At 31.1% G+C, this 14,307-nt stretch overlaps 1 protein-coding gene and 2 non-coding genes across 3 annotated transcripts; 1 reads left to right on the forward strand and 2 right to left on the reverse strand.

Moving 5' to 3' along the window:
* The first annotated feature begins 4,872 nt into the window (after positions 1–4,872).
* Positions 4,873–8,264, forward strand: LOC122578052. Its single transcript, XM_043749920.1, has 3 exons — positions 4,873–5,002; positions 5,203–5,264; positions 5,901–8,264. The coding sequence occupies exon 3, from the start codon at positions 6,229–6,231 to the stop codon at positions 8,062–8,064; it is 1,836 nt and encodes a 611-aa protein (XP_043605855.1). The 5' UTR covers positions 4,873–5,002; positions 5,203–5,264; positions 5,901–6,228; the 3' UTR covers positions 8,065–8,264.
* Positions 8,265–9,260: 996 nt separating this feature from the next.
* Positions 9,261–9,344, reverse strand: TRNAL-CAA. The gene has a single exon. It is a non-coding gene; the product is annotated as a tRNA-Leu (tRNA).
* A 459-nt stretch (positions 9,345–9,803) lies between these two features.
* TRNAL-CAA lies at positions 9,804–9,887 on the reverse strand. Its single transcript has one exon. It is a non-coding gene; the product is annotated as a tRNA-Leu (tRNA).
* Between the last annotated feature and the right edge of the window lie 4,420 nt (positions 9,888–14,307).

A 14,307-nucleotide genomic window follows, 5' to 3' on the forward strand; every position in this document is an offset into this window, starting at 1 on the left:
GGGGGGCAGCCGTGTACGGGTTTTCGACATGGTGCGGATCAGACGATCAAGAATCGATTCACATGTGGCCCACAAACATTTCTATTTCTAACAAGATGTATAAAGAAAAAGAAAAAAATAAAAATAAAGATAAGACGACGTTGAGAGGCACAACGAGCGGTGACGAGCCGCTGCCGATCCCACCGACTCACACTAATTTACTGCTTTTACCTACGGAATCAGATCTCGTTAAAAACCACCACCACTTTTATTTGTGTCACTAAACATGTACAACTATCTAACCATGACGTACATGTTCTTACTGCGTTTTTGTTCTGGGTTTGGTGTTTACGGGTTTGGAAAAATAGATTCTTTGTTTAAGAATTTTTCCAATCTCGTGTCTCCACGTACGTCCACTCATTACATTGAAGGAGTAGTCTTTGTCTCTCACAATTTTTTTCTTTCTTTAATCTTTACTTCTCTCTTTGTTTATTTTCTACTTTAAGAAATGAAAGGACCAATATTCTAAATCTATTTATGTGGTCTTATTTTGAGTTTCGGATTTAGAATAGACTTTCTACAGAAATGAAAGTTTAGTTTGACATCTTACAAACAAACAATTTATTATGAAAAAAAATAAAAATATATTAATATTTAAGGTTATGTACTTACGTTTATGCGTATAACATTTGTCATATTTTTTATGAGGCATCGAAGTAGCAACAAGTAAAAGGTTGAATACCACAAATTCCAACTCATGTTTTTCTATATTTTTATCTGGTGGGAAAAGATTATTGAGACAGAGGATGCATTAGGAGGTGTTTGGGTTAGTTTATCGTTAGTATATGGTTATTCAAAAGGCAACTTATAACTTAATTTTTATAAGCTATAAATTCTCTAGTGGTTCAAGCTAAAATATGTTAAATGTTAGTAACATGTTTTAATTTATAAAAAGAATAATATCAAGCATTGAAAAATAATCAAATAACATACGGGAATACTTAGATTTAAATCAAGGATGGAACTTTTAAGGGGTCAAAGGGGGTTCCAGTCCCTCCAAAAGTATTTATTTTTAATACTAATTTACTTATATATTCTTCAAAAATAATTTTCATGATACATATTAGTTTATCTAACAAAACTAAATTTTATGTGTCATTGAATTCCGCCCCTCCATAACAAGTGTTCAAGTTCCGCCATTGATTCAAATTGCTAACCCGTCAACTCTAACTAAATACGGCAATAGTTCTTTTAGACGTAATTTATATTATTGAGTTTACAATTTTAAGACCTCAAATAAAAAGAGGCGATGTTCATGGTTACACACTGTTATATTCAGGCACATCAAGCGATCAAACATTAAATAGGAACTTATCTTACTTTCATAAAGAAATAAGCTGATAAGGTTTTTAAATACTCTTGTACTACGTAGAATTGTATAGTTAATTTCAACGTATAGACAAATACTAAAGGTAATGACGCTCAGGTAGTCAGGTTCATTGATCACATGCTATCAATAACCGTAAATTTGATCATCCAACAACATTATGTTGTGAAGTTAATTAAATTTTAATTACATGTATTATTCTTTTCATCCTATTTTAATTGTCTTATTCTAAATGGTCAATTTTTTTTCTTTTTTGATTTTGACGGTAAATATTTTTGTTTTTATTATGTATTAGTTGATGAAAGTTATATAAATAAAAAGTAATTTAAAATTTAATCAATTCATATATGTTATATCATTACAAACAATATTGCATTAGTACACACTTTTAATGAGTTTGAACAAATTAAAAATTTTGTCACGCTTTTTTGTGAGTAAAATATATAGAAATAAAAGTGTGTAAAAATTTCTTCACACTAAAAAGTGTGATTTTGTAACACTTCATTTGTCCACGCTAACTCTTTAGTTACCGTGGACAAATGATGTGTTACAAAATAATTATGAAAGTTCATACTAAAAAGTGTGAACTTTTAATTATACACACTTTTTATTGTGGACAAATTTTACACACTTTTATTTCTATATATTTTTACATACAAAAAAGCTTGACAAAATTTTTAATTTGTTGACACTCAATATTGTTTGTAGTGTATCAAGTGTTATATAACAAAAAATATATATATATAGTCAAATTTAAAACAGAAAAAAAAAAAACCCTCAAGACTTCAAATTAAGATACTTGATATAAGACGGAAAAAATAATGTTTTATAAGTACTATATTTGCTTTTAAATATAAAAAAGCTTTATATAAATGATTAGCTTTCGCTGTAACAATGAAACCAATTTGTTTTTCATGAAAAGTAAACAAATATAGCTTTTGATATTTTCTGGTGGGCCTCCGACAACTTCTTTGGTTGGATCGTGTATTTGGACTAATTATGAGGCTAGGTACCTCCCATCTCCCAGCAATCAAATGGAAATCATATACGGAGTACTCGTATTTTATTGACGGTAATATTACTAAATTACCAAATGTTAAAGTTTTTTCTTTTTCTAACATTCAACTAGGATTAGAAATTTCGTCACATAATGATTAAGCCATGCACGTACTATAAAAATGAAATATTAATCATGGTCATTATACTTATTCAGAGAAAAAAAATCTTAAAGTTGTCATCCACAAAAATCAAACTTAAGAACTTGGATATAAAACAGATAATGACTCTAACCAAATAGAATGACCATCATTAGCAATCAAATAATACTAAATTACCCATTAATAAATATTAAATTTTGGTTTTATCTAAAAGGCAAAAACATCTATGAAGTAATAAAAAGTTATACATCATTAACTATAGAAAAAAATCATGACATCTTTAATTCATAATATTATAAAACAAAATGAATCATCTAAATACTTAGAAATACATTTAAAGCAATCAGTGTGCTTGTAATGACTTTCATAACTACCCACTAAGATATCAAAAAGTTTGACTATGAATAAGCAATTCTATCATATTAACGACAATCAAACTAAAAATTATACTATCAATACCATATTTATTAATAGATATACTTAATATGTATAGTGTTGATGTAACCACACCAATGCTCCATACATCTATTACATCAGTTAGTATAGTATTTCAAGACAAAACTTGACATGATGGGAAGATCATGCACCGATTAGTTTGGCATTATATGGTCGCTCCGGGTACAACATTGCTATTTAACATTTGTTTAATTTATGAAACATCGAAAATAAAGAAAATGATATCCTCTTAATTAAATAGCCTAATAATTCACCTAAAACATTAAGAAGGTGACATGTGGTATATACTAGTTTTCTTTCCTAATCGTGCCCCTTGATTTTTCCACATATCATCATCTCATAGTTAGAAGAATTATTAGGTCGCGTTTGGTTCACAGAATCTGATGGAATTGGAATTGAATTTCATTCCTTAGTGCGTTTGGTTGCACAAAGAAGAGGGAATCTCATTCCATAGGAATGTAAACATTCCATCATTTGATGGAATCTCCATTCCTTGGGGATGGAGGAAGGAATTTCATTCCTTTCATCACTTGAATTTTCAAAAAATCAAAAATATTCTGTCAAATTCTATTCCTTCAAATTCCAATTCCTTTGAAAGATTTAATTCCTTCCCAAAACATTCTGTGAACCAAACACGCCCTTAGGTTATTTGGTTAGGCGGATTAATCGTTTCCCCGAAAATAAATAACACACCACAAAGGAAATCTGACGTAAAAACACAAATGACGACATTGATGCTTTGTAAGGTAAAATATATATATATAATATGGGAAAAGATAAACCACCACCATGATTTTCCGGCCACCATGTCGCCGGAAAATCATGTGTAAGTTAACTTACACATGATTTTCAGTAGGCCCATCGCCGGAAAGTCTTAGTGTTTTTACAAAAAAAAGTCTTGTATATCGTAGTAGATGATGATGATGGTGTGTAAGTTACGAAAATCAATTGACTTTTTTTCATATTTCATTAACTTTTTTTTAATCTAATATTTTGATTTTATCACATATCATGATTTGAATGCTTTTTTAAAAAAACTACTCATAGTTAGGCCATATTTTTTCCAGTATTTTTTTTCTCTATATGTATCTTTTTATACAATAAAGAGTTATACAATATGCATTTTTTGTTATTTATATATTGAGAGGTATATTTAAAAAGGAAGCTGCAAATAGTCATTTTCAACATATTATACTATTGAGATATTATATTAAATCATGTCATACAATATTATATGTTATTGTAAAAATTATTATATCAAAAAGGAAAATGTTAAACATAACTTTAACAGTTTTTAGGGCTGCACTTCGAATGCATGAAAATTTTACACTTTTTATATTAAAGTCAACTAAATTTTATAATCTATATCTATATCTATATTATATAATAAAACAAAACACTCATTTTTTTAAAAACTTTTACATTTGAAAAATCAAAAATACCATTTTTTTAAAATTTACTACGAGTAATTTAAAAATCTCCATTTAATATTCCTATAATACCCTTAATGAAATAATTTACAATATAGATCCCTCAAGACTTAAAATAAATACACTACCAACTTTAACATCAATTATTTTTACGTTCACACCATCGCCGCTTCCACCGCCATCCCCACTGGCATCCTCACTGCCGCCCCCACTACATCACCACCACTTCTGCCATTACTAACTCTACCACCAGCGCATTACACGTGCATAAGTCTAGTAAATACATAATTATTTTGTGCTATCTTAGCAAAACCTTTAAAAAACTAGTGAGTTATTTATGGTGTGCCACTTAAATTAATCTGGTCATAAGAAATAGTACTCCAGTAATAATGAGTAAATTTCCACACGCACTCTCATATTGGGTGGGTGGGTGTGTGTGTATGACTATATATACACGTACAAATCTCAATTTTCTCACCCTGTATCTATAGCCGGCACCTTAACAGCCCTAAAAACACACACCAAAAATAAATTAAAAAAAAAAAACAAATCCCTCTTTTTCTAATCTTTGCCGCAATCCACCTGATTTCGAGGTTAATTTCTCAATTTCTATGCTTCAGTTAATTTCTTCATGTTTTATCCACTTTTTGTTTTTATATATTATATATTAATCGATTTGTTTATTTTTGTCCAAATATCATTTGATTTCATGTGTTTGGATTGATAAATTATTGAACTGTAGGTTATATTTTGTTGATATTGTGATTAAATTTTGTATTTTTATATTTGACAGATTCGGTGCAAGGTTTAGTTGTTTGGATTGAGGAAGAAGAAGAACAAATATTGTATTCATTGGTATGTTATTGGTTTTATCTATTTAATTTCAATTATTATAATATATGTGATTTAAATTGTGTTTTCATGTAAATATTGTTTTGTGTTGTTGTTTTAGGTCCAGAGTTTAATTTACTTATGCAAAAGGTTTTTGAAAAAATTATGTGAAACTTTTTCCAATTGTTTATGATTTTATATATCATATCATATATATAAGAGAACTCGATGCTCATTTAAGTGAAATCTGTTTTGCATATAAAATTAACTATGTTTTTTTTTTCCGTAATGTATTCAAGAAGAATAAAAATGGCAAAATTTTTATCAAAATAGATCTGACATGGGTTCTACATATGTTTTCTAATATAAGTAAGCTGAATAAGTTGTAGATAACAACAAAAAAATGGCCCTTTTGTTGCGAAGTACCGGAGTTTGTATTGTTTATGCGTAATGTGTGAATAAACTTATACGCTTTTCAATCTTTCATCTGAGAAATGGACTGATGTATATTTTTTTGCTTCTTGAATTTCCGTGTCACTATCTGATCGGAAAGGCAATGTAATGGCTCTCTTTGTTTATCGGGAAATTAGAAGCATTATAAATTGCATTTGCTTAGTTTAATTCGTTTGCTTAATCTCTTATGCGATGTCTATGAAACAGGATGAACTATTCAATAGGCTGCATCGGAACATTTTTGTGGAGCTTGTATCGGTCGCTATAGCTGATTGATATAAATATAGGTTAAAACAATAGCAAATGGATCGACGTGATACTTCAGGTTTTGTCAGTGGGGGTCCGATAGACTCGGCAATTGTTGACAGCTGACCATAGTATCGTAGCTGAGAAATACCTAACATTAAATCTATAGCTTAGAAGAAGTAGCGTACTTTAGTTTTGTGGATATTATTTATAGCCCGATAGTTTGTTGATACGTTCTTTTGTGAATAAGGTTTGACCAAATCATAATAAGAGATTGTGTGTAATTTCAATGGATGGCCGGTTCGGTAATATGGGGTTTGTTGCAAATTGTGTGTCTGATGCCTTTAGAAACCTGAGCAACTCTGCAGATACTACTTTAAGATTGGATTTCCCTGGTTCTTTGAATTCTTCTTATCCTGCATCACAAGGTGTTAAAAGGAAATGGGGTTCAGTAAACGGGTCAATGGATGTGCAATCTGGGTTGCCTTTAAGCCTATGGATAGGACGCTCTCCAAGCTCCTCAGATAGTAAGGCAAGTTCAGCCACTGGGTGCACCACCATGTCCTCTGCAAAAGAAACTGATGAAGAGTCCTCGATGGATCTAGAGTTGGATTTCAGCCTCCATCTTGGTGGTGAGAAGGCACCTGTCAAAAAGAAAATGTCTACCACTAATAAATCATCACTGGTTGACCTCGAGTTAAGTCTCTTCTCTGTACCGGCCGAGTCTGGTGTGACAACCATACACTTGAGCTCACCAGCTGCCGGATGTGACTCTCATATGGACGATGGCTCCATGTCATCACATGTGGAATCAGGAAACATCCCCCCTCTCTTGCAGAATTCATTGAACAAAATGAATCCATCATCCAGCGTTATGACTTTGCCAACAAGTTCAGTCACTTCATCTGGGCTTAGCGAGCCACATCAGCGAACCAGTAATACAAAGACATGCCAGTTTGAGGGATGTGGAAAGGGTGCAAGAGGTGCTTCTGGGCTGTGCATTGCCCATGGGGGAGGTCGGAGATGTCAAAAACCTGGGTGTCATAAAGGAGCTGAGGGTCGGACTGCTTACTGTAAAGCCCATGGCGGTGGTCGAAGATGTGAGTTCTTGGGTTGCACCAAGAGTTCAGAAGGACGGACCGATTTCTGTATAGCTCATGGCGGTGGTCGAAGATGCAGTCATGATGGTTGTACCCGTGCAGCAAGAGGAAAATCTGGGTTGTGCATACGTCACGGTGGTGGTAAGAGGTGCCAGATGGATAATTGCACTAAAAGTGCCGAGGGGTTATCTGGTCTTTGTATCTCCCATGGTGGTGGACGGAGATGTCAGTTTCCAGCATGCACTAAAGGTGCTCAAGGAAGCACCATGTTCTGCAAGGCACATGGTGGTGGAAAAAGGTGTACTTTTGAAGGGTGCACCAAGGGTGCAGAAGGAAGTACCCCGTTCTGCAAAGGTCATGGTGGTGGAAAACGATGTGCCTTTGATGGTGGCGGTGTTTGCCCAAAGAGTGTTCATGGTGGAACCTTATTTTGTGTGGCACATGGCGGTGGTAAGAGATGTGTGGTTCCTGGTTGCACACGAAGTGCAAGGGGTCGCACAGACTGTTGTGTACGTCATGGCGGCGGTAAGAGATGCCAGTTTAGTGGGTGTGGGAAAAGTGCTCAAGGTAGCACCGACTTCTGCAAGGCCCATGGTGGTGGGAAGAGATGCTCGTGGGGCCAGCCAGGTTCAGAATTTGGAATTAACGATCATGTTTGTAATGCGTTTGCCAGGGGCAAGAGCGGGTTATGTACTTCTCATGGTGCTCTGGTTCAGGATAAACGGGTTCATGGTGGTGCCACATTGAGAACCCTGGTTCATGACGCCACTCCAGATCACCATTATAAAATGAAACAAATGTTCTTCCCTCCACAGACGACATCAGTGACACCTCCCCAATTTTCCGGTTCTGGGTTTAAACCCTTTGGGGTTCAGAACGGGGATATGGCAGCTGGACCAAGGCAGTCGACTAGTGCAGAAGGGCGTGTTCATGGTGGAAGTCTGATTGCTTTGCTAGCTGCAGGAAGTTCTGGTGGCTCATCAAGTCCAGGAAAAGTTAATGCAATGCCTCAGAAATGGATATGAAACGGTTCATTAGTAGTATGAATGCTCTTGTAGATTGTTAATCTTTTTTGAAGTTTGTTTAAGCATAGAAACTGTGTGATTGTGGTCAATGGTCATGTATGAATAAGTGAAAATTAGCCAAGTAGTTCGTTTTCTGAGTGTCGGTCGTTTTCCATTTCCTTGTATATATATGTCTATTTTACCACCATGTTCTTTGTCAATATGTTCTCCGTTATGATCCTTGAGGCATTTCAAGATCTTCAAACAAAAATCAAATGATACTTTGATGTTTATGCATGATATGTATCAGACTGTTGTAACACACAACGCGTGTATCTCATGTTGGAATTTATAAAGATTTTTGTAATAGATTCTTGGCAATGATATTTGTCCAGGTATGTCAGGGCAGTTGATTTCATATAAAAAATCAAATGTCATTCTGTACGAGACCGTCTTTGAAGTAAGACATATGCTGTTTTCATGAGTTCGAAACGAATTTGGTTTATCACGGTAGCAATTCAAGGGACACCCTTGTATGGAACTTATACAGCGTTTGACAAAGTTATTCTTATCATCATCATTTTAAAACAATGTGTTACGAGATTTTAATATGATCGCTACCGTGCGCAAAAGGTTGAAAGGGTTAATGTTGAAACTTCAAATGCCCACTGGCATGTCAACATTTGAAAATTGATGTTTAAACACATTTATCGAATATTGATTTGAGATTCAATTTACATTTGCAAAGCGTTCAATTTCATGAAAAATATACGAATAGAAGTAAAATATGAGATGATATGAAGTTAAAAAAGTGAAACTTACCCCTAAATCAATTTAAAAACAAATTTAATAAAATGTGAAAACTTCAGAATGAGAAAAATTTAATAAAATGTGAAAACTTCAGAATGAGAAAAATTTAATAAAATGTGAAAACTTCAGAATGAGAATTTTAATCTATGATACAGTGATAGATAGTAACCCGAAATTAGAGTAATAAGTTAATATTGTTTTTTTCTGGAAATTAAACCCAAAAGAAAGATCTTTTGTTGGGCCTTTGGTAGCAGATACTTTTAGTAACTGGAAGGCCCAATTTTAGTGGTAAAAAATCAGAACTAAGAAGCCTAAATTGAAATTAGAAATATAATTTGTACAAACAATACACATGCTAAGCCAAAAAAGCTGAAAATAAGTAGATTTGAAAAAACGAAAACAAATATTGTCAGAAGTGGGATTTGAACCCACGCCCTCTTTCGAAGACCAGAACTTGAGTCTGGCGCCTTAGACCACTCGGCCATCCTGACTGGTTGTTTGTTAAAGAACCGGATCTTAGTTAAATTACTTGGTCTTAAATCAATGAATATGGAAAAACATAAATAAAAAGGATCTCAAAATAATGAATATAAAATCAAATAACCATTTAAGTAGTTTAATCATTGTGCTTAACTGAAGGATTCCAATGCAGAAACTTGTGCAGTAAAAACATAGAAAGAATGTGTGAATCAATTTGATGCCTTACTTTGACAATGTAGTCCTAGTTGATTGTGAATGAGGAGTCGTGGCTAATTACTATATATTTCTGCAAGTCATACATAAATAAATGATTAAAAGTTATAGCCTATAGAGAATGATTGAGTAACATTGTATTAAAAAGCGATTAAAACAATATAAAAAATGGTACGTACATAGACAAAGCCAGAAAGAAAGAAGAAACAAAAACATTGATCAAACAAGAATAAGCAATCGAAAAAACATGCTTGTATTGTCAGAAGTGGGATTTGAACCCACGCCCTCTCTCGAAGACCAGAACTTGAGTCTGGCGCCTTAGACCACTCGGCCATCCTGACAAGTGACAACTTTGTGATACACACATATTTTTGTTATGTATACGATGCATAAATTTATGGTAGGTCTTTTTCCAATCATTAATATAAGGATTTCAGATGCACCTACATTCTTATTGACCGATAATGTATGATGAATCTCAATTCTCAAACTAATTTTCATACAAACTTATTTTTAACTATATTTTATTTATACTAGATTTTTGGCCCGTGCGTTGCACAAGTATACAGAAATTCTTAATAACTAACTAAATAAATAGTCGATATAAAAAACAACTTTTATTGAAAAACGAACATAACTTTTTATGAAATTCTTGTAATCTAAACTTATAAGCCGTAACGATTCAAGAAAGAGTTGTTACATTTATTAGTGATCGTAGTCTCTTAAGGAGACACTTACAACTACAAAAAAAAATGGGTGAATGGCCTGACACTCCTTAGTCCCCTGAAAGAATTTTTCCTTCCAATCTAGGAACCCTACAATCCTAAATGCCGGTGATTATGTTGTCTCAAGGCTCACTTGATGATAGGCAAGAAATCTATATGAGACTAAGATTCGAACTTGTGCCACTTAAGTCTTCTTTAGTGGGCCCTTAGCGTTTACACACATTGTTACATCGATTGTTAAAATCAGACACTTACACCTACACCAATATTCACATTCAGTCATGTTTTCTCACAAGAAGTTTCATATTTGATCTCTACATTAAACATATTTGGGATGACCACATATATTTAATTTTCACATGAGGCTGTAAGAGTTTTCCTTCATGATAGAGAATTCTCATCGAGTGACTTAAATTGAGCATCCATTTTGCTAAACGTTCTGTAATACGGATCAAGTTTAGACAACGTATGTTAAACCTCCCACCATTCTCGGATAAGTCACACCTCCCAACAATAATCTAAAGTTAATCATCTTTTCATTAAGTGGTACAGTGTATATCCGAATAAAATTTTATGATCGGCTATTTTAGATTTGATAGAATTATTATAATTTATTATTATATTAATATGAACCACTCTTATTATTTGATATGAATATATTTATTATTAGATGAATTTCAGTTGATAAATAATAAGAAAGTATATATATTATTTTCTTGATTATATTTTAGGATAGCCACGTAACCATAATTTGATAGAGATTTATATAAAGAGAGATTAAATAAATTTATTGTAAATTATAGATTTCAAATAATAAGGTTTAATTAATTTTTAATGCGCCTATTATATAATTAAAAATGATTTGAAAATAAAAACCAAAAATAATTAAAGATTAGCTGATCTTAAACAAAAAGTTGCATATATTAGTATATACTTTTTGTGGTTAAAAGAAAAAATATATTTTCTAAAAGAGATATTAAATATATTCAAGTTAAAAATGATTTGAAAATAAAAAAAAATAATAACTAAAGATAAAATGATCCTAAAAAAGTTGCATATAACAAAAAATGTTGCATATATTAAAATATGTTTGTTTTTGTGGTTAAAAGAAAAATATTTTTTTCTAAAAGAGATATTAGTTATAATTTATATTAAATTAAAATCTGACTTGTTAAGACTTTAAGATAACTACATAATCATAATTAGATAGGGATTTATATATAATAATAAAAGAATTTTAAAACTAAAAAAAATAATTTAAAACTTAGGTGATCCTAACAAAAAAAAAATGTTAAATATATTAAAATATACTCTTTTGCGGTTAAAAGAAGAATAATTTTTTCTAAAAGAGATATTAAAAATAATTATCTTTTTTATATATAAAGTTAGAGTCCCTTCCTAAAAAATAGTTAAAAAAATCTGATTTGACACAGCTATTACCCTTTCATTCATTAATTTTATTTTTAAAACATCTATTTATGACATCACGTATGTTATGATATAATTAAACAATTTAATTTAAACAAAGAGTTCGATTTCATGTATCTGCTGCATCATTTTGAATTAGTCTTTTAATATTTGCTTCAAAGTCAGTAAAACTTATTATTATCCAACTTTTTTCCTATTTTATTCTCCAAATTTTTCTAACATTTCGAAATTGATTATTTATGGCTAATTAAATTATACACCGATAATTGTAAAGGAAGAAACACCAACCATCTATTTCATCAAGTTATATTTATTTTATATCTTTTAAAAAAAATTATTTTCTATACACACAATTCCACTTATTGATTAATTATTATTGAAGTTTATGTTATTCTTTCTCTTTAACATTTTTCACAACTATAATCATTAGTTATGTTTCTAATTATTTTTTAGTTTGTTTGGGTACTATCGAATGATTGACTTATTTGGTAGAGTTAATCAAGTTTCCGGTTATTTAGTTCGAGTTATATAAGTTTTAACAGCAAAAACCGAACCGGAAAACCAAAAACAGAAAAAACCCGACAAAATCAAACCGAAAACCGAACAAAATCCCTTGGTTTGGTTTTTGTTTTCCAAAAACCGAACGGATCGGTTCGGTTTAATAGGCCAAAAAACCGATCAAAAACTGAACCGAACCGATACCATTATATTTTAATTTATTTTATATTTATATCATATTACATTTATATTTATTGCTTATAATTTGTAAATATGTTAATATATTTAAACTTTTTGTCTTTTTAATGTAAAAATCTATATAAATTATATGTTTTAGTTGAAAACGTACAATTAAATCAATTCGTTTTATAAAAGTTATATCAATTTTAACATCTAAAAAGTATAATTAGTTACTAAAAAGCATATCTTTATTTTAGTTTCTATATCATAGTTTTTTTTGTTAATAATTGAAAATTAAATATATAACATCATAAACAAAAAAGTAAATTTTTTTTTTTTAAAAAAAATCGAACAAAAACCGAAACCGATCCAAACCGAACAGAACAAAAACCAAATCCAACGGTTTTGATTTTCTAAAAACCGAATTGATCGGTTCGGAGATCGGTTTTAGCCAAAAACCGATCCATACTCACCCCTAGTTTTAACAATTATAGCGTCTCCTCGATCCTTTAAGTCTGGCAAAAAAAAAATAGTCTCCTGCTGATCATGTTTCCGTCTTAGGAAAATGGGCTGATTCCAAGACAATACGCAATTGGAGTATTCGACGATGGGAACGCGTTGATGGTTTTCAAACGATATTTGGAGCCCTTAACACATCGAAATGTCTTGATTTTCATTGTTATTTGATCACATTTAGAATTTAATTTAATATTAGTATCATGTTTATTTTGGACACTTTTCTATCAATTTTTTAATCTAGCGCGATAAACTTTTAAGATATGGTATCATAAATGTGTGCTTATTACGCAATCAGCTTTGTTGTCGCATTTTCATATTTAACATTTACATCATAATTAAAATATTATTAATCACTTAATTTAATACTATCCGGATATTATCTGGGTGCTTAAGCTAGTATTAAAATAAAGCTTGTTGATGGTAATTACTATTTACATTTTTACCTTTCTTGTAATTTAATATAACCATTGATATAATAAAACCAAATATAACAACATATTTATATGACCGAATGATGATTTTTCAAGTTTTAAAAGACGTTCAATCTATGTACGTCGTGTTGGAAAAAGATAATGTGGCAAGATCTAAGTATATCATATCATCACTTATTCAAGGTTAAAGCTTTAAAATAAAGACTTCAAAAATTCAACATAAGAAAACTTTTAATGGGACGATAAAATTATATAATTGTTAGAAGTATATCGATTTTGAGACCTCTCATTCACTTTTCCACTACTGATAAAACTTACGAGTTATCAGTTGTTTTCGCTTACTATTGAAATTTTTTATCTTATTAAAATACATTGTTAAATAAATGCATGTTTATTGTTATTATTATTATCAATATAAATAGCACAATAATTACATCTCAAGTAAAAAATCAATCAATGAAAAAATAAAATATGCACTAAAATATTAAGGATATTAATTATTTACTTGTGAAGAAGAAATCAATTAATTAAATAGGAAAATAAAATATGACGAAGACGGAAGTGGTAATAATCCATCTATTTTGTAATATTAGCAATATATCAAGTTAGGAGAGGCAAAAATTAACAAAATTAAGTTTAGATTAATTGGGGCATGTGGTGTTTCTATCTAGCATTGAAGGTAGGTTCGATGCTCTCCGTCAAAAATTTTGTCCCCTTTATATAATTGAAAATATGTAAATGTGACAGATGAGATGTCAAACTCTTATCACCGAAGAATGTGATGTGGCGAGACCTGAGGCACTCCACATATATACTTGGAGATAGAAAATTATATACCTATATACGTATTTTACCCGTACGATGTGCGGTTATTAAATTTATTTTTTGAAAATAATTTTGACACGGATAATAAAAAGAATTGGTTTAATGATAAAAAATTTATTTATAAATTACCGAGTATAATTTATATGTGTGAGGAA

The sequence above is a fragment of the Erigeron canadensis genome, chromosome 8 (assembly GCF_010389155.1).
Source record: "Erigeron canadensis isolate Cc75 chromosome 8, C_canadensis_v1, whole genome shotgun sequence".
Taxonomy (NCBI): domain Eukaryota; kingdom Viridiplantae; phylum Streptophyta; class Magnoliopsida; order Asterales; family Asteraceae; genus Erigeron; species Erigeron canadensis.